Source organism: Lissotriton helveticus, chromosome 7 (genome assembly GCF_964261635.1).
Source record: "Lissotriton helveticus chromosome 7, aLisHel1.1, whole genome shotgun sequence".
Classification (NCBI taxonomy): Eukaryota; Metazoa; Chordata; class Amphibia; order Caudata; family Salamandridae; genus Lissotriton; species Lissotriton helveticus.
In genome coordinates this window covers 1,307,300,933-1,307,322,499 of record NC_136068.1, presented here as the reverse complement: position 1 = coordinate 1,307,322,499, position 21,567 = coordinate 1,307,300,933, and the positions used below count along the sequence as shown (strand labels likewise).

The following is a 21,567-nucleotide window of genomic DNA, read 5'->3' as shown; positions in this document are numbered from 1 at the left end:
TAGGGGATTACAACAGGGAGGGGCCCAAGGAGCTTGATGCGGCAGAAGAACACCACTCCACCGAGGGGAATAAGGGGAAATAACCCACTTTTACTGAGTCCACTTCTGTTTAAGAGCGTCCTAAAGGTAATTTTAAACACCTTCTCAAGTAAGGCAAGATATAACTATGGATAGGTCTGGTGGCTCAGTGGACTAAAGCAGCCACTGCAGGGGCCTGTGTTCGACCTCATGGTCACATGTTTAAATCCTGGCGGGTCCACTCAGCCTTTAATCCATTAGAGGTCGATAAAATGAGTACCATTGAGTTGGGTAACAATAAACATCTGTTATTCAGCGCCAGGACACCTTTGGGTAATCGTGCGCTTTACAAATACACCTGTTATGTTATACGTAGCGGTTGCATCCTATGGTATGAAAGGAGGAACCCCACTCTATAGCGGTAGAGGGTAGCCGGTCCCAGCGTAAGTCGGGTTCCAAGCTGGGAGCATGTACCTTGGGTACAGAAAGTATCCCAGTGAAAGATGCCATGGGTCAGTGTGGCCAATGCTAACCCCGTAGGCCGTCATTAAAACTGCATAGAGCGCTGGAGGCTTACAGCAGCCAAAGGGAAGGCTACAGATTGAAGGCGAAACATAAACCCACTGGTGCGTCTGCTCTTTACGTCTTTGAGGTTCTATGTTCCAGCAGACTGGTGTTAGTGGACCAGAGCACCCTACAGGCACGTGAGACTTAAAAGCTCCTTTCCCTTGCACCTGCAGCATGCAAGTTCCTGATGGTATGGCCCCAGCATATTTTGGACAAACACCGTCAAGGGATTCAGTTTGGTGACTGCATGTTTGTGTCCCAAAATCAGAGCCCATCAATCTTGAATTACACTATTTGGAAAAACGCGCCTGTAACCTCTAATTTTCCATCTTGAGTCACTTTTGAGGGTGCTTCTTTTTCTTTACAACATTTTGTTGCTCACACCATCAAAACACGCATAACATGTTGTTTCATCAACTTCTGACAAGTAAAGCAAATGTGGGCCTAGAACACACAGGGGTGCAGAGCTTCAAAAAGCCCTCTTAAATGTAACAAAGCAGCAATCCCAAACGTGCTCCCAGGGAGAAGTAGCTGGACATAGTCACTGTAAGACATTGAGTTTGTACTGATTTCTTCGTGTTGTATAAATTTTACGGTTCTAAATGTCTTTATTCGCCCTAATAGACTCAGTTGTACCCACTGAATAGTGGAACACACCTCTCCTGCTATCTTAATTGATATAACACCCTTATTTATAGAGTGTCCACTGCCACTCAAGACACACCACTGTTAAGGATCCAGCCCAATCAATAAAAGTAGCCAAAATATATTTACTGAGCGCACACTTCTCAAGTTTCCCACTTTTACGAACGAACTCTTGAGGGTCTAGATGACTTGGCTGGCATCACTGAGCTGGCCGTCAGAGGAACTTTGAGAAAAGCTCTGTTATTTCCTCAGAGAAGCCTCCACAACTTAGGCTTGATGTTAGTGCAGCCAGATCACTTTTCTTTAGCCCATGGCAAATAGCTGGTTCCTCCAGTAAGACTGAGCAGCAGTAAGAGCTGCGTATAATCTTCTTTTTCCCCTCGTGCCATGTGGTCAAATCTCGGTCTGCTGGCTAGCCTGAAATTAAGCTTGTCCTCGACCCTTGCCTCAGTCAGTTTTTACTACTTGTACATAGTACAGTCTCACAATTCGGTGAATCCTTTATTGGTGTCTCCCTGTCCAGGGGTATTCTTCATCTGTCCCTGAAAATGGCTCGTCTGACCTCCAGAAGGCCATAGGTGTACTCAAGTAAATGGATACACTCCAGTTTTTAAACTCTTAAGTAATGCAAAAATAATGGTCAGTTGATAACTCTAACATTTGTTACCTCATTCAAGTATCTGCCTTCTTTGGTCCTTTCAAGACTGACTCTAACCGGCTGAGTTACAGCATTAGTTTTAGCATCAACCTTGGATGGTCAACAATGTTCCCACCTCAACAGTACATGATTTGCCATCAACATTTGACAAGTCTATTGTGCTATCTGAATCAATGGACAAGTATTTTAGGATTACCCTAAACCTATTTAATTTTTACAGTTTTATTTAATATAGACCGGAGACCACCAGGGCACACAACCGCTGTATAAAGTAGCATACGGTCTGTAGTATATGGTTAATGTAAACAGTAGATAGCAAACATCAGATTAAGCTTTAGAAATCATTTAATTGCAAGGTTTATATCTGAAGCATCAACTGAAGACCCATCGAATACCTCAATGACCTTCAACCCCTTGACACCTCTCAGTCTGGTTTCAGACCAAAGCACAGCACGGAAACTGCCTTCACCGCCGCCATTGATGCCATCTACATGACTCTGGACAGAGGAGACACAGCTGCCCTCATCCTCCTAAACCTCTCCACAGCAGTTGACTCAGTCGTCCACCCAGTCATCACCTTACTGCTACACGACTTCGGAACCCAAGGACATGCACTCAAATGGACCTGCTACTTCCTCACTGTAAGCACTGAGTCCGTCAGCCTGGCATCATACACCTCTGACACCTGTGACCTCATCTGCAGAGTTCCGAATGGATGCTCCCTGAGCCGAGCCCTCTTCAGTGCATACATGATGTCTCTACCCAGCATCATTCACACTCACAACATCAGGTTCTTTCCAATGACACCCAACTTATTTTCTCCCTCATGGACAAGATGCCCAGTAACTGGATCAAGGTCAATACCTGCATGAATGAAATTGTCCACTGGATAGATAAAGACCAACTGTCTAAAGCTGAACACCAATAAGACTGAAATTGTGATCTTCAGGAAGAGCACTTCAGAGTGGAACTCCACCTGATAGACAACAGAGGTAGGACTGATACCCACCCTCACCACCCATGCCAAGAACCTCAGGATTGTTGACAGTAAACTCGACATGACCGCCAATGTCAACATCATCACAGCCTCATGTTTCCAGACCCTCAAGATGCTGAAGAAGATTTTCAAAAAGCTCCCAATTAGCACCCAGAAAACCATCAAACGCGCCCTGGCCACAAGCCATCTGGACCACGGGAACACCCTCTTCAGCTGGATCAATAACAAACTCACTAGAATCACAAGAAGCCTGCAGACCATTCTGAACTCTGCAACCAGAATCACCCTCAACCTCCCATGCTGCACTCACATCACTCCACTCCTAAAGGCGCTCCACTGACTCCCCATACTCAAACAAGCACAATTCATACTCCTCACCGACACTTGCTTGGCAATACATAACACTGGCCCAGCATACCTCAACAAATGCATGTGTTTTCACAAATCTTCCAGACACCTCCGCTCTTCCGACTCCTACTTGCACACATCCCACGCATGTGGGAAACCACTTACAGGGAAGAGCCTTCTCCTACATCCCTCCTAAAGCATGGAATGACTTGCACTACATATAAGAGCCTCCTCATTTCTTGAATTCCACAATAGTCCACAAGGTCCTAGGTGTGGCTAGACTCCCACCTGCTCAAAGGCAGGATACCCTTGCGGTTGATATTGAGTTCTACAAATCTGCACAACATAATTGTAATAACAATCGACAATATCATACAACTTTTTTATGCAAAGTTTGACCTTGTGTGAAAATGTAATGTGATATAGCAGCAAACTACATTTCTACCCAATGTGTATCAGTGCAAAATACATAAGAAATGTTGCAGAAAAAATAGTGTAATTTCACACCCCCCTACTTTACAATGACCTGCCTAGCAGTCCGTTGGGTGGTTACTGTGCTCCAGGGTTGGGAACCCCCATCACTTGGAGGATTACATCGCTGACCATGGGACAAGAAGTCCACTCCCATGTGTGATGGCGCCCCATCCCCTGGGAAAGACACCCCCGGGCAGAGCCCCCGCCAATGCCTGGATGATGGCATTGATGTTGGCATCTAAAATACTATGTTGTATGCTTCCTATTTGGAGAGCCCTCTTCTGAGTACCCCTGTTGAGAACTCTCTCTTCTGTCACTTCACTACTTGCACCGTTCCCCTCCTTCTCTGGGCAAAATGTAGTCTAAAAGGTGAGCAGGTGTCGCCCCACCCCGTGCTACAGATCTCTTTGTGCCCCAGGGGTTGCCCTTGCATGTGACACGTAAGGTTCACCATACAGGGCCGTTGCAGGGTTTCCTCCCAAGTGCCCATGGGGTCCTCCGCTCCCATGTGCCTAGTGAGTCCTCCCTCCCATGTGCCCCAGGGGTTCCAATCTCATAAATGCCCCACTGGGCCCTCTGGAATGTACCCCCGGGGTTCACCTTATTAAGTCCCAGGGGTCCCTCAGAGTCCGGCATGTAAGTATCCCTGAGTTTTATCTTAATGTTATTTATTATTTATTTAATGTGATTTTATATAGCGCTAACATTACCCAAAGGTGTCAGAGCGCTTTACAAAAGAACCAGTTGCGTTACATAAGCACTTTGGATCACATAAGTTACATAAGCGATACAAACAGAAAAAAATTGCAAATGTACAAGGTGTAAAGTCACTCAGGAAAGAGACGAAAACAGGAAAAAATTGCACATGTACAACTTGAAAGTCACTCAAGGAAGAGATACAAACAGATAAACTCTAAAATCACATAGGAATGGTAGTAAGTACAAACGAGTTCATTGTACTCCGTGCTCCCCGCAGCCCCTCCCACTGTTGCCGCGTCCTCGTGCGGTTAGATCACTCCACCTGCCCTTGACCTTGGCGTTCCTCGTTAGCTTCCTTGTAAAGTCTCCACAACATAAAGATTAGTCCGGTACTTTCACACAAGCTGTCTAAGAGCATCTGCGAGGAGACGGTGTTCTGGGTCACCGAGAGGTGGGCGGGGCCTGCCCTGGGCCCCGCCTCTGCTCCCTCGTCGTCACGTCTCTCGCCTCTAGCCCACAATGGAACAACAACGTGTTCGCAGTTGTGGCCCTGAGACGTCCGCCATCTGCATCTAACTCGAAGGAGAAATGCTAGTATTGGTGCTCGAGGAAGCGCCAGTGCATCTGTGTGCTCGAGGAAGGCCTCAGTCCTCCAGGAAAGGCTGCAGTACTAATGTATGCTCGAGGAATGGCACAGTACCCCTCTGTGCTCGAGGAAATGCAGCCTGCTTTAGAAAATGTCGGGGTGTCTACGGTAGGGTGACCAGAATTGTAAAGCAAAAAACCGGGACATTTCCCAAAAATAGAAGGACTACAATTTTACTTCAACACAGTGCACAGAATGACAGCGCTCCTTAGCAGAAAATTACAGAAAAGGCAGAAAGAAAATACATTAAGTGCCATTTTTTAAAGCCAGTTGCATGCCTGGTAATTCAATTGCTTTCATATAACAGCTTCTAACTATCCCTGCTTTGTGAAACATAAAAAAATACCTCTCACACTTTTCAGCCGACCCTCTCAAAAAACAGGGACATGAGATGAATTTCCTGAAATCTGCCGGGACTGCTGCCGAAAAACCGGGCATGTACGGGGAAATCCGGGGCGCCTGGTCACCCTAGTCTACGGGTTCGAGAAATTGCTGCACCGGCCATACTAGCCCCACTTAGACGTCCCGCTATCCCTGCCACAACAATATGGTACAGCGCCTTTGCCTGTTCAACTAGCACATGCCTGCCATTACCTGCTCGATTAACCGTAACATAATACCTGCCTGCAGGAGTAAATCACAGTATAATTTAGTGCTTGGGCTAGTACAGCTGTTTCCTGACTGCATGTGTCTGATGACACCAACTTCCGCCTTTCCTGGCCACCTCTTCACCCCCACCCCACCATATAGTCTACCCCACCGCACGACAGAACATAAGAAGTGGGGAGCACTAGGCACTGGTCATGAGCTGCAAGGAGACCTGGAAAAGAGAAACCACACTTCCTTCTAACAGTACTAGCATGGGCAAAGCCAGTGGGTCTGGCCTTTGCAAGCTAGTGCATTGGCTAGTTTTTTTGAAACATTTATTAATGCAAATAAATGCTATACAAAGTAAGCGTGCTGTTTCTTAACCGTGGTGACCACACAAGATGCATTGTGATTTTAAATGCTTTTCCGACACAGGGAATATGTGTTAGGGGGCCCCCAGCAGGGCCCCAAGGATGTAAAGCTGCTGTTGATCCCTGCACCTGGTGACTGGCTCTTTGAGGTGCCTGTCAGGGGGTGCTGGGATGAACTGCACCCCTGCTCTTTACAATGAGAGCATGCATTCCGTTCGGAATACATGCTCCCATTGTAAAGTATAAGATTGCAACAGAACAGGGTTCGGTCGCATCCTGCTTCCTGGACTGGAACAGACGACAGGAGGTCCTTCGGTTCTAGTTCCAGACCGACATCGGAATCAGGGCCTTAGTTGTATATATTGGAAATATATTCTGTTCATGATTGTTCTGACAAAAGTTACAAAGTCTCATATTGTGACCAATTCAAATTCCGTTTCTTCTTCTGATCTTTGAGAGTATGTCTTCTTAGGTGTTTCAATTGCTTAATCGTTACCTCTTGGAACACATCAGTTGCATCATACGTTAGTGCAGGAACGCATCTAGACTTCGGTCTAAAATCTGTACCACTGCTCATGTTGGTTGTTAAACCCATCCCATTCAAAGTTATCACCAAAGTATTTGAGTCCCCTTCAGGGCTTTGACTTCTATTGTGTCAATATGCTGATCGAATTCATATACATTTCATAGACATCCAGCATCATCAGCCATCTATAAGGTTGCTATTCCAGTGGGAATAGACTCCTTTAGTCATAGTTCTTGTTTTTTGATATTGCATGTGCCTTTATCAGTTTACATTTGTTGACAAAGTTAAACAAATCTACTCTTGTTTTTGTATAGTTAAAGTCTGTAGTTGGAGAAAAAGGCAAACCAAATGCAATACTTTAATTTCCTCTTTTAATAACGACTATACAGTCAAATTTATTACAAAATTCTCATCTGTTTTGCTTGGGGCTTGCCCCCTGGCCTTGCCTCTGGTTAGCATGCCTCCTCTTTTTAATCCTCCTCCTCTCCCTCTTTCTTTTATTGCGTCGTCTCCATGTTCTGTTTCTGTATGTTTGGGTGCTGCCTGTCTGTCTTGCTGCAGCACCCTGTACTCATTTAAAAGCACTCCACCTGCAGTGGCGGCTGCTACCGGGAAGCAGAAGTGGGGTGGGGTGGGGTGAGGTGAGGTGAGGTGAGGGGAGAAAGGGAGGGGCGGGAGTAGAGAGAGTAGAGAACAAAAATCCCTTTCCATCTCTCCTATGTCCTCTTCCTAGCTTCTTAAGGGAAACCGGAAGTACCAGTGCTCCCAGGCATCCCACAGCCCACCACAACGCTGCAATACAGTATTGTGATTGGTCTGAGCACCATGTTTCGGTGCTTAGCCAGGAACTGGAGGGGTGGGCATGTTCTCCACCCGGGCTGTAATGCAGCCTGGGTGGAGAACATGCAAAATGCGCATGACTGGCCGGCCCTAGACAGTTGGCCACACATTCATGCTCACATAGGGAGTGCAAACCACTCCTCCCCCTGCTACGAGAGCAGACCGCCCGCAAAGGCGCCGCAACATGAAAAAATACAATTATAATGACCTCGTATTATCATTTTCTTTTTCTTTTTTTACATTGCAAAAAGCAGTGGGTCGATGCTCCTCTGCCTTAGCCGAGGAGCCTCCACTGTCCACCTGTACTAGGATTATCTGTAGGATTACTCATGGATTCTACCGTTTTAGCTGAATCTGACTCTATATCTGAACTCATAACCGACCTTTCCTCTGACACATTATCCTTTTGTTCCTTTCAGTCTCAATTTGATTTCGCAGTTGTTGCTGCATAGTCATACTTTTGATCAAAAATGAGAACTCGTCCATTCACATAGTCCGTGTTGTCCCTCATGAATTTCCAGGGTTTTTGTTTCTTTATCTCCTCCTCCTATTTCTGCACTCTTACTTCCTTCCATCTTTGCTTTGAAAGTATCTGTCTCCTGTGTCTTTCCGTAGGACTCCACATCCTTCTCCAGATTCTCAGTTAGTTTAAGTGTGTTCTCACATTCTTCATACACATGCATAATCCGAATCATGCCCTAAGAGCAGTCTGTGTTATTACGTATACATTCTTGTAACAATTCATCACTGAGACTGCCATGCGTTGGTACCATATAGAATCGGAAGCCACAAATACTATATGAGGCCAGCGAGACAGCTAATGCTGTCTCTAGGCAAGACCTAAAAAACAATGACCTAATAGTAAAAGAAGGTGTCCTAATACATTTCAGCTGTTGTGGAGTCTGTACCGAGCCTGGCATGTATTCATACTCAACATTTCATGTGAGAATGGAGAGGGTTGAGCGGGTATAATGCTGAATTAATTCATAAAGAAATATCTTAAAATAGGGTTATATTTGGTAGTGATTGGTTTGCCATGTGACGTGTAACTCGATTTGGGAAGGCATGCAGTTTTACACATTTAATTGTTTTGCCTTGTTATTGAATTTGACATATACATCTACATTCTGGATTACAGCTACCTGGGCTGTGCTACCTGTCTCTACACTGTGGTGTCGCTGCCCGTACCTGGGGTGTGACCTGATCCGGTTTGGTTCTAGATTCTGACATCATGATTATTGCTCGATTTTTATGGTTTTGCTTTTTTTCCTTATCTATCTGTATAGACATTTTGGTGTCTCTACCCTCATCCAAGGCATTGCCTTAACCTGTATTGTGCTTGTTTTTGTAATTGTTTTTATTGCTCGCTTGTCATGTTATTGTCTGTTGACCTATCGGCCTTAAAATTGAAGGGTCAACTCCCTCTTTAGGGGTGTTGCCTTATCTTGCTCCTATTTAGGACACTCAGGGTTCTATACACCTCCAATTTTCAAAAGTCTTTTGGTGAGTGGGACTATTTTCTGTCAACTCACAACTTGATCACTGTATTTCACTCTTAGCAGGTTTCCCACATGAAAGGTTCACAGATTAGAGGGCTGTGTTTTTAGATCGGTTGGGCAAGACCCTCGTACCATAGCAATGCTTGTTTGCGTGCGCTGGCAATAAGATCGTGAGAGTGCATATGGGCATTTTGCTAAGGGCACCAAAATCTGTGTGGCAGGCCCTGAGATCAGTTAGCCTTGGTTTTTGGGGGTGGGGGGGGGGGGGGGCGCAGATGGTAATTATTGCAACATGAGGTCTGATTTACTTCCAAGAAGCACTGAGGGGAAAGCAAAGCAATGGGTAATTTCTTAAGAAGAGTCTTCCTTCCTCCTTGTGCTGAAGGTCACACGGCAGAGCTTGGCTCATAGGCTTTGAAACGCAGGCTCAACTCTCCTTTAATTCAGCAGTATAACTAATAGTATTAGTAAGCATTTCAATGCTTACTGCTATCTGCTTTTCTTAGGTTTTTTTTTTCTTCTAATCGGCATCTTGTAACACATTTTCCGCTTAAGAGGTGGCAGCAGCGTATTGATCCCGTAAACACTTATAACTATTGCAGCGAGGAATAGCGCAGCAAAAAGTGTGAGGTACACAAGGTAACAACTCGGTGCCCTGGTAGATGAGGAGCTGGTGTGTAGCTCGATGCACAGAGGTGCTTTGACTTCTTGTAAAACCCATTGATGTGTTTGCCTCCAACCCGTGGTTCTTCAGAGGGGTTACTCTGACGCCCTGATTCTGTAAGGTCTGTCCTGCTGGGGGAGCTCGGCTGTATGAAGGCGGAGTCTGCAGATGTAGAAGGTTATGACACAAGTGTAGGAGGAGACATTGCTTCGCTGCCAACATCCCGTGGGGTGAATCTCTCATAACAATTCTGAAATCTGAGCTGAGACCTCTGTTTTCCGAGTTACAGGGCGGGAAGGGCTCTGTAACATGGGAGTTTGTATTACTGGAGTACATGGCCTCTGACAGATGACCCCTCTGCTGAGTGAAGCAAGAGTCGGGGAAATCTGTGTAACCCGAGAGATGGCTCCACTGTATCAATCGAGAGTGTGTAATATCTTTGGGCAACCTGTGTGACCTGAGCAATCTTGTCTTCTGTCTTAGGTCCTAACTCTTAATACTTTCCTGTTTCACATTCATAATTTGATCTGGTCACACATGCATTTGGATCAGATGAGGGTGTAGGACTGTCACCAAGCGATGCTGCTGCTTCCTTCCTTGCGGCTGCTGGCTCTGCAAGAACGAAAGACAATCTTGTACTCCTCGGTGGGTTCATATCTCATTCCTTCCTCCCTCTAGGTCAACCAAGACCTTTTACAAGATGTCGTCCTCCGAAAATAACGAGCTGAACAACCAGAGCAGCAGTCGCCTGCAGAGCCGGAAGCCCCCCAATTTGTCCATCACCATCCCGCCAACGGAAGACCACAGAACCCACAAGATGACGGAGCTGACACAGGTGTGATGGTCCTCAAGCTAGTAATGGGCTCACGGGTGGTTGGGGCAATGGGGAGAGAGAATGCAAATGTACAATTGCAAAACCTCCTTTCATACAGCATCTTGCTGTTGTGCAGCAAGTCCTTCCCAAAACTATCTAAAGCCTGTACTTCACTTAAAATTAATTCTATTTGACCCTTCCATCACTTTATTTGAAAAGGCCAAGTTTACATTTTGTGCCTAAAACGATCTTTGTGCATGGGTATTAATAAAGCATGAACCCAAGTCGGTGGCAATAGGACACTGTAAATCACCAGCGGCAAAAATACGTTGGTGAACATGTACTGGGCGAGGGGTACATCGTTTTTTGAAGGGAAGAGTATTTTCTCCATCGACAATATACACTTTTCTTTGGCGAGGTGTGTTCAGCTCTTTCTGGAATTAAAGGATCGTTGGGGCGGTCTTAGTGGGTGTTGGGATGTTGTTGAATTGGCCTACTTCCAGTTTTATCATTTTTACATTTTTCTGCACCAGTCTCACACTCCGCAAAGATGGTGCACTTATCAGCCAGATAGGTCCATGATGCTGCTGGTCTTTAAATAAAGCTTGTGCATTTCTTACTCTTGGTGCTTTCGCCTGCATCTTCTGCTCCTCTAAGGTGCATCCTCACTGGCTCATGTACTGAGTCTCTGCATTGACCCTTTTGCAGAGACAAAGGCAACAAAGCAAACACCAAAATCCCATCAGGTCCTCTTTCTGCCGTGGTCATGTTAGCCAAGCCCTGCCTTCAGTACGAGCAGGACAAGCTGCCCCACCGCAGTCAGGTGCAAGCTGTTTTAGGATATAGACTAGTTCCTTATGTCCATGCCTGCTTTCTGCCACACTTTGCTCCCACCTCCACCCCTGCCCCTCTTTCTCCCCTACCGATTATTCTCTCCCTGGCGTTCTCATTTTATCTGTTTTAAAAAAAAATTCTTCCTGTGTTCTTCTCGCTCTGTCTCTTTCCCTTTCGTCTGTTTTCCGTCTTTTATCCCTTCTTCCTCCATTGTCCCTATCAGCCTCCTCCTTTTTTCCTTTATCTTTTTCTTCCATTCTGCTGCAACTTATTTGGAGAGTTAGAACAGTGAGAATGGGTGATTTAACTTTGATGGTTTTTCTTCCTCTGCAGCCACAGAACAAACCAGTGTACCAAAAGAGTGTGAGCCTGCAGGAGCCGCAGGAGCGTCGCAGGAACGAAAGCCATGCTTCTGGGAAGCGACCGGGGCTGCACCGGCAGGGATCCCTGTCCCAAAGCATCCGCAGGTAACCATTCGCGGGATCACTTGCTTTATGTACTCTGGCCACACACAAGAATATGATGCTCAAAGAACTGACAGAGCGGGATGCGTTACAGCTCCTGAGAGTCAGGCCTTCATCCACCGAGGAGATGCAGGTCTAAGAAGTATTTCATGAGTCACGCGGACATTTTGAGGACAGTCATCTGCTCGATTCCACAAGACTGCTCTCTTAGTCCCTCTGAAGTAGCTGATGACCTGGGTTGAAATTTTAGATTTGCACACCTGGTGGCAAGAGTATGACCTAACTCCCAACCAAGGCTGGTGCTAATGTTTTTTGAGAGTCTAAAAGTGACCGCTCTCTGCCTCCCTTCCTTTACAGTGTGGCAAATTAGATACCTCTAGATGCAGAATGGCACCTCGATTACAGTCCGTGCCAAAGACCGAATCCGAGAATTACCTTTAAAGAGCACCTCACCAGCTCCCCTGAACCTCAAAAAAGAGTAGGAATTGAAGCTACACTGCTCCAAAAACCTGTCTGTTTTCAGACTTGACCAGGGTTCCAAAAATGAATTGAAAAGCACTTTCCTTTCTCACAAAGGAAGGTTGAGGATGGGCCACTGCTGGAAGCATTTGAGGATGTGCGGCACTAAGAGACTCCTCCAAATGAAAGAAGCAATGATATCCCTGGCAAGGTGACTGCTAAGAAAAATCAGGGATACACCTTAGGCAGAGTAAGCATCACTAAAGGACACCCTGGAAGAAAGAACTATACCATAAAGTTCACCTGGGGCTATTGCCCCTTTAGTACTGCAGTGTTCTTGCTTTTCCGTCCCTTCTCGCCTCCCTTGTTCTCCTTACCTCCCCCTGCACTCTGATGAGTTGTATTGTTCTATTACTCTTCTGATTGGTATCGTTTCATACGAGTGATAAATAAGTAAAGTCTTGCAGTTATTAACATGAAATCAAAAGAGGCCGTCTCTTGCGGTGTAGAGCCCAGGGTTGGGTAGTTAAACTTGAGGACTGTGGTCATTTCAAGGCATAGCCTTAATGAACAGCAGAATCAAGAAATGCATTGTGCCGTCCTGGGAGGCAGCTCATGCATAAACCCTCTTGAATACCAGGATGAATTGCTCATGATCATTTAGATACCGCTTGAAAAAAGTTCTAAAGAGGTCAGAGGCTGCTCCAATCTGTGAGAAAAGGCAATTTTAGTTCATGAAACATATAGAATCAAGAATTTGGAAAAGTGATCAAGACTTTAAGTGAGCTCAACTACCTAAGTAAAAAAATACTCTTCATGAGGTATTGGATTACATTGAAACACCACCTTAGACCACAGTTAAAGGGACCATTACCCATGTACCATCTGTGTGATGACTACAGAAAACACTATGTTTAGTATACATGTGCAAACCAGTCATTTACCAAATTTATTTTTACTTATATAGGCAAACTATTGTCTGTTTTCCATAGGTATGTATGCTGTGTCCTACATTGAGCTCCCACATATAACCTTCCTTGTCAGCCTTTTTACCTATTGCCCTGAAAGACTCCTTGATCATTCTAAAATCCCTCAAATCTGGCTCCCCTTCAGACCCTTGTCTGGCCAGGTTGTTAGCCTCAGTTGCTGAGGCAGTTAATCCAGAGGTCAATACTCTGATTAATATGTCCTTGTAGACCGCTACGGTTCCTCAAGATTGAAAGCAGGCCAAACTTTTGCCTCTGCTGAAAAAGCCTTCTCTGTATCCTTCGATTCCAGCTAGCTACCACCCTATCTGTCTTCTCCCGGCCGTGGCGAAAGTCTGTGAGAAGGTGGTTAACAAACAGTGTACCAGCTTTGGGGAAGGTTTTGGCTTGCTCCATCCAGCCCAATCGGGGTTCAGAACCAATTATAGTGCAGAGACGGCCTTTGTTTAAATCTCTGAAGCAAGTAGAGAGTGTTTGGACGCTGGTGGCAGAGCGGCTCTGATTTTATTAGACCTCTCTGCGGCCTTTGACACCGTACCTCAATCCTTGCTATTGGCCGATCTCTCAGATATTGGTATCACTGGATCTGCCTGGAACTGGCTTAAATGATTTTTGGAAGACAGATCGCAGCAGGTTTGGCTGCCTCTGTCCTCTTCTGCTCCACAAATGGTGACCACTGGAGTGCCGCAGGGTTCTACCTTGAGTCCCCTCCTTTTTAGGTTTTGCTTGGCAATGCGTACGAAGTACGCATGCGCTAGCAAAATCTTATGTTTTGCTCTGTGGGGTCGGGTATCCGCCCCCTCCTCGCCACCTCCTCCCATTGGCTAGCTCCATAAATGGAGGCTAGCCATTGGGAGCCGGATCTGTCCGTCAAGGCCGGACCAGATTCGGGGGCGTTCCCGACATTTTTTCCCTCTTCGCCTCTGCGATGTCGTCATCGCGGCGGTGGGCGGAGTTTCGTTTAAAAAAAAATGTGTTTGTTTTTCCCATTACGCGGCCGACCGCCGCTGGAGGAAGTCTAGGTGAGTGCTGCCGTTCCCGCCCCCCTGCCGCTGTCCGTGAGCCCCCCCCCGCCCACCTCCCGCGTCTCATGTCGTCTGTGCCGTTCCGCCCCCTCCCCGTGTGTCCGTTCCGCCCCCCCCCTCCCCGTGTGTCTGTTCAGTTGCTCATCTTGCCTTCCCGCCCCCTCCTCCCCGTGTGCCGTTCCCGCCCCCCTCCCCCTGTCCGTGGACATACCACACGACACTAGCGGTAAACATGGTCCGCGTAAGATTAAGCATTGCGTTTTCCCACTGCCCAGAGGACAACAGCGGCCGCCTCCCGCCCATCTGGTACGTTTTTGTTTTACTAGGAGTGACAACAATACACAAACAGATCATGCAGTACGTGGATCAGTTATATGCTCTGCATTGAGAGGGTCACGAGAAGAACGCGTGTTTCATAGCATATACACACTGCGTATTAGTTTATGGTCAGCCATTCGCTGCAGTTTCACATTTACGGGAGGGGGATGCTGCAGCTGTGCCGTTTTCTTGACAACTGCTGAGTAACCTGTTACGCGCCATGATCTTTCTAGCTGGGAGATGGTGCCTTCTATATGCTGCTGAAGTCCACGGCGAGTTACTGTCAGAAGTGGTGGTCCGGTGGGAACCGCCCCCCTCCTGCTCCAGCCTGCTGTTTCTCCCCTCTCGCTGAAAAACTCACGTTGTGCACTGCTTTGCACGCAAGTTTTGTGCAGCGCTGTGGGCCGATAAATCGGTCTGCACAAGATCACACTCTTTGTCTTCTGGGGAAGCCGGGATAATTAACCGCAAGCCCACTTCTAAAATTAGCCCGGGCTTTTCAGAGTTGGCATGTGCGCATACTCAGCCCACTCGGCCGCGGGTGCTTTCACTTTCTCTGAGGGGGCGGCATTTCCCGGCAGAGGCGGTGGGAAGAGGAGTCGGATCCCCCGGGCGCGCGGACGGTGCCAGGGCCCGGGATGGACGCGCGCGCGCGATGGACGACCTGCTGGAGGAGGGCAGTCTGTCGAGGCGGGCAGCCCAGCTCAGGTGGTACTGGGAGCAGCAGGAGGGCTCAGCGCAGAGGCTGCCGCCGGGTAACCAGGGCGGGGAGGGCGGGGGTTACCATGCACCCACTTTAGCCTCCTCGCGCCCGGGGACTTCTCCAAGCAATGGAACCATCTTTGCATTCTGGCGCTTGTGGGTTTAGTTTTCTTGAGGGGGGTCACAAGGCAATTAAAAAGCTCTTGGAACGTACCCGATGTGACACCGAACCGGCGGGTGGGGTCGACACTCGTCCGGGGAGCAGGGTGTGGGGCCGTCTTTCCTTCCAGTTCTCGATTCTTGTCTTTTTCCATCCACCCTTCCATTTTTCTTTCTCTCCGGTTTCTTTCAGTCCTCTTCCACCCGTGCATCCTTCTTTCCTTCTATTATTCTGTGCCTGTCTTCTCCCCTCCTTCCTTCCATCCATAACTAACCCATCCTTCCTTTTCTCCATCCGCCCGTCTCTCCTCCCTTCTTTCCTTCCCTCCATCATCTGACCTGCTCCCCTGCCTTCTCCATATCCGTCCTTCTCACAGGCATCCATCACTTCTCTACCCAGCCATCCCTAGCTCCATCCACCCACCCCTCTCTGCGCCTATCCCTGCGTCCACCCTTCTCTCACCCACCCCTTCAATCTAAACTCTTTCCATTCAGACCCTGTCCGTCGATCCATCCTTCTCTCCAACGACCTACCCCTCTACCTCTTATTTTCCTCTCCATCCCTGCTTCACTCCATCCACCTACCTCTTATCCTCCTCTCCATCTATGTTTCCCATCATCCACCTACCTCTCTACCTCTTATCCTCCTCTCCATCCATGCTTCCCCCCATCCACCTAACCCTATCTCATCCTCTCCATCCATGCTTCCCTCCGTCCATCTACCCCTCTGCCTCTCATCCTCTTCTCTGACCATGCTTCCCACCATCCACCTACCTCTCTCTTATCCTCCTCCCCATCCATGCTTCCCTCCATCCACCTACCCCTATCTCTTTCCTCCTCTCCATCCATGCTTCCCTCCGTCCACCTACCCCTACCTCTCTTTCTCCTCTCCGTCCATGCTTCCCTCCATCCACCTACCCCTCTACCTCTTATCCTCCTCTCCGTCCATGCTTCCCTCCATCCACTTACCCCCTACTTTTCATCCTCCTCTCCGTCCATGCTTCCCTCCATCCACTTACCCCCTACTTTTCATCCCCCTCTCCTTCCATGCTTCCCTCCATCCACCTACCCCACCTCTCCATCCATGCTTCCCTCATCCACCTACCCCTATCTCATCCTCTCCATCCATGCTTCCCTCCGTCCATCTACCCCTCTGCCTCTCATCCTCCTCTCCGACCATGCTTCCCACCATCCACCTACCTCTCTCTTATCCTCCTCCCCATCCATGCTTCCCTCCATCCACCTACCCCTATCTCTTTCCTCCTCTCCATCCATGCTTCCCTCCGTCCACCTACCCCTACCTCTCTTTCTCCTCTCCGTCCATGCTTCCCTCCATCCACCTACCCCTCTACCTCTTATCCTCCTCTCCGTCCATGCTTTCCTCAATCCACCTACCCCTCTACCTCTTATCCTCCTCTCCGTTCATGCTTTTCTCCATCCACCTAACCCCTACCTCTCATCCTCTTCTCCGTCCATGCTTCCTTCCATCCACTTACCCCCTACTTCTCACCCCCCTCTCCTTCCATGCTTCCCTCCATCCACCTACCCCCTACCTCTCCGTCCTCGCTTCCCTCCATCCACCTACCTCTCTCCCTCTTATCTTCCTCTCCGTCCATGCTTCCCTCCACCACCTACCCACCTACCCTCAATCAATCAATCAATCATGCTTTTGTGTAGCTCGGCTACTCACCCGTGAGGGTTTCAAGGCGCTGACCCATCTACCTCTTATCCTTCTCTCCATCCACCCACACATCTATCGCGCATCCTTCTCTCATCCATCCCTTAAGTCTGTCCTCTTTCCATTCATCCGTCTATCGACCCCCTTTCTCTCCATCCACATGTGTATCTGTCACAACCTTAATGCTCACCTTCCACCCCCTCCCCCCCTCTCCCCTGTGCTCTCTTGTAGCTCTTCCCATAGCCCCATCATGCAGTTCTCTTCCACAGACCTGCCTCTCCGACTGAAGTCAAAGGCGCTGTAAACACCCCTGTAAGTGCCTGACACGACACGGGACATTCTAGTAGCCCCCCTCGCAACCCCCCCCCCCCCGGCGCGAGATACTAACGTGAGAGGCGGGCTGGTGTGGCCGGTTCATGGCGCCCCCGCTTTGATGATAAATATCTATTGTGGCGCTGAAAGTCACTGCCTTTGTCACAGCAGCCTCCAAGCACGTGCCAAGTGTCGGGCTCCCCGAGGGTCTATTGGCACAAGGGCTCCCCAGGGGTCCCCGCCTGGGCCTCTCTGTGCGGCCTCCGCACCTACCCCTTTAGCAATGTATCAAAGTGCATAGCAAATGTGTGCGTGTGCCTGACCATTAGCGCCCCCCTAAGGTTATTTATTTATTTTATTTTAATTGCTTGTATCGCGCCAGAATCGACCCATGAGGTATCTCCGCGCTTTGCTCGCAAAAGTTCTAAAATATATTGTCTCTGCGGAATACCACAGGGAAGGTTATGCTGCCTGAAACAAAAAGGTTTTTAAGGCCTTCCTAAAACATAGGTGGTTGTCATTGTGTCTTAGGTCAGATGGAAGTTTATTCCACATGGTTGGGCCTATAAATGATAGGGCACGTCCTCCTTGTCTGACTCTTTTTACAGAGGGGATTTCCAATAGACATTGGTTACTAGAACGTAATAAACGTTCAGGTTTGTATATCTGAAATTTTTGTGCCAGATATCTGGGGCCTTGCCCATAAAGACATTTGTGCAATAAGCAGCAGATTTTAAATGTAATACGTTGTCGTATAGGTAACCAATGGAGGTGACTTAGCAGAGGTTTGGACGGGGTCCTTGCAGGAGCATTTAGAACTAGTCTGGCCGCAGTATTTTGGACCACCTGCAAACGGTTTAACGCCTCCTCATTTGCTGATATGAGGAGGCCGTTGCAGTAGTCAAGGCGACTAATCACCAGTGCTTGTACAAGGGTCTTCTTGTGATTGTCCGGCAACATAGGGAAGATTCGTCTTAACTGGCCAATTGTTCTGAAACACGCTCCTGTAACATAGTTAGCATGTTCCTTTAAACTCAAGTTCTGATCCAGTTTTACCCCCAAGTTCTTAACAGTTGGCTTTGGGCATGGGACGGGGCCAAGATCTAAAGGCCACCAGTCGGGAGACCAAAGCATGTTAGCTTTGCCAAATAGCATCACCTCGGTCTTCCCGACATTACACTGGAGGCAGTTGGTAGCCATCCAGTGGGACACGGCTCTCATGCCCTCGGCGAATTTTTTCTTCACATCAGGCGTGAAAGAGTTGAAGGGGAAAAGCAGCTGGGTGTCATCAGCGTATGACACTGGGGTGAACCCAAACCTTCTCACAATCGCTGCAAGGGGGGCCACATACACATTAAATAATGTGGGGCTTAGGCATGAGCCCTGTGGCACCCCCTTAGTGAGTACCCTCGAGGTGGAACGATAGGGTCCCATGCTAACTGATTGTGAGCGGCCGGAGAGAAAGCTCTCCAGCCAGGACAGAGCCAATCCTCCAATACCCACTCTCTGCAATCGGCCGAGAAGAAGCTCATGAGACACAGTATCAAAGGCCGCCGACAGGTCTAACAGCACCAGAATCATTGATCCTCCTCTATCCTGTGACATCTTGATGTTATCAGTCACATAGAGGAGTGCCGATTCTGTGCTGTAGTTGGGCCTGAACCCAGATTGTGAAGGGTCCAGTCCCCCTGTCGCCTCTATGAACCTGGAAACATGGGTGTTAACATGCTTCTCGGCCAATTTACCTAAGAAAGGTAGGAGAGAGATGGGACGGAGGTTGGAAAGTTCTGTCCATGGTAAGGCCGTGTTCTTCCGTATTGGGTTCACCACTGCCTCCTTCCACTGCCGTGGGAGCTGGCCTTCTTTAAAAGAAAGATTTAGAATCTTTTGAATTGTGGGGCAAAGGATTTTATTCAAGGTAACAGTTAGTTTAGCTGGTATCAAATCAAGAGGGGATCCAGTTTTCATGTTATTAATTAGTGTTTGGGTGTCACTATGTGACTCCAGGTAACTCCAGCCCGCTATCTCGGATTTAACTGCCTAATGCATTCTGGGAGTTGTAGTATTTATTTCTAGTCTAACAGTTGTCTCCGCACCTGGAAACAATGTTTTGTGAAAGAAAAGGGGTGGAACACTGATGTTGACATGAGGTGATCTGCTCAGTTTAGCCCCAGGGTCGGATTGGGATTGAAAGTCGGCCCGGGCACACAAAAAAACCAAAAATCGCCCTCCATTTGCATAATGCCTTTCCTCAAATCACTGCTTCAGCGCAATTGCATTAAAAAGGGGGGGGGGGGCTTTAAAAAATGCACGCATTAGTTTACACTAGTGAAACACATCTGAAAACAAGTGAGGCCACTTCCACTGAGGCCCCCTGCCCCGCTCAGTATGTGCACACATTAATGGGCCGGCCAGCGAGACAAAGGGAGTGATACCGCTGCCTGTTGCTAAACCGGCGGTGGGGGACCGGCAGTCTGTGGGGGGGGCTCGCAGTGTGTGGGGGGGGCTCGCAGTGTGTGGGGGGGCTCGCAGTGTGTGGGGGGGCTCGCAGTGTGTGGGGGGCTCAGTTTGGGTGTGTGTGGTGGGGCTTTGTGTGGCTGTGTGTGTGGGGGGCTCTGTGTGGGTGGGTGTGTGTGTGGGGGGCCTCTGAGTGTGTGTTGGGGGGGCTCTCTGTGGGTGTTTGTGTGTGTCATTTGCGAGAGATAAAGCTAGTGGCATTGCAAATGACAATGTCATTTATTTATGTTAAAAAAAACCATAAATAAAAATAATGTCGAGCAATGCCAATAGCTCAAACTTTAACAAAGGCAAAACCATTGCATTGTCAATGCTTGTTAATATAGATGTCACCCGCTGATCTATTTGGCGGAGGAGCTGGGCGCTGAGATCATCGAATATGCTGATGATACCCAGCTCCTATGTACATGGAGTAAAAATGATTCATCCCCAGCTAGGGCTAGAGCCTGTCTTACTGCCGTTTTTCAATGGCTCCTTTCTGCACAGCTTAAGTGCAATGAGGACAAGTCAGAAATCCTCTTGTATGGGACTTTTCCCTCGCAGTTTAAGGAATCAGCTGGCCGGCTGAATATCCACTGCCCAACTCCGAAGGTCTATCTGTTAAAAACCTAGGGATCTGGTTCAATGAAGATCTCCGGTTCACCACTCAGATCAAAAAACTAGCGGGGCAATACTTCGGCACCCTAAGATCACTTCAGAAATTTTTCCCTCTCCTGCCTAAGGCCGCCAAAGAAATGGTTACCCATGGCCTGATTCTTTTGCGCATTGACTACGCGAATGCTCTCTACATTGGCCTACCTGGGTACCAGCTGAGGAAACTGCAAGTAGTACAAATCACAGCAGCAAGGTCTTTACTTAACATTCCAGGTAAATCTAGCATAAAGCAACATCTATATGATCTTCACTGGCTTCCCATGGCAGAAAGGGTTAAGTTTAAAGCTCTTACTCTGGCGCGTGCAGCTCTGTACCAATTTGGCCCGGCATATTTTAAGAAACGGTTCATGTTCTATGTGCCCCCAAGACAACTACGCTGTGTGGCACAGCTCTTGGCAGTGATTCCTCGCTTCCGTCTTACGAGCATGGGTGGTAGCTCCCTAGCCTGTAAGGCAGCGGTGACCTGGAACTCACTTCCCTAGACCTTCGCAGCGTCCAGGATCCAAAGCTTTTCAGGAAAGGGCTGAAAACTCTGCTTTTTGTGTAATTTCTCCGTTGACCCTCAGCTCCCATTTAAGGTATTGCGCCGGGATACTCTTGAGTAGCCGTGCACGTAATAAATGCAAATAACATAACATATCCTACACATCTAACATCAACATTTTTTCATGTTATGTAAAATTTACATAAACATTATCCACAGGAGTCTCACTCATTTAATTTATCACCCTGAACAAACTTTCTTTATGAAATTGGGCCTTTTTCAAGCTGTTCTGTGAAATTATGTAGAGTAGAGAAGGGTCTCATATAACACACCTTTGAGAGGGCTGTTTGCTCCAGTCACTTAAATCTTTTAAATTCTCTTCTCCATAGAAAGTCGAGAATAAGTCTACATCTAAAATGAAAAACAAACCAAAACGTGGGTACTATTACAAAGTAAGATGAAATTAATAGGCTCTCCTTTCCTACCTTAAAGCATGTGAGGATCATTATTTATTTCTGGACAAAGTTTTCAGTAATTATCCGCAGCGTGGGTTCATATTTGTTTTTTATGTGTAAGTGCATCTTTTTGCCTCGTGAACCTTGTATGTAACATGTATCTTTT

The 21,567-nt window shown here is 47.7% G+C and overlaps 1 protein-coding gene across 4 annotated transcripts in view; it reads left to right on the top strand.

Moving 5' to 3' along the window:
- RHBDF2 (rhomboid 5 homolog 2) overlaps positions 1-21,567 on the top strand; it is a 443,538-nt gene that overhangs the window by 352,916 nt on the left and 69,055 nt on the right. For all 4 annotated transcript variants that reach the window (XM_078654596.1, XM_078654599.1, XM_078654598.1 and 1 more), the window contains exons 3-4: positions 10,219-10,375; positions 11,522-11,655. In XM_078654596.1, coding sequence (XP_078510722.1) covers positions 10,241-10,375; positions 11,522-11,655 — 269 coding nt within the window. In that variant the 5' untranslated portion in view covers positions 10,219-10,240. The remainder of the gene's footprint in view (positions 1-10,218; positions 10,376-11,521; positions 11,656-21,567) is intronic.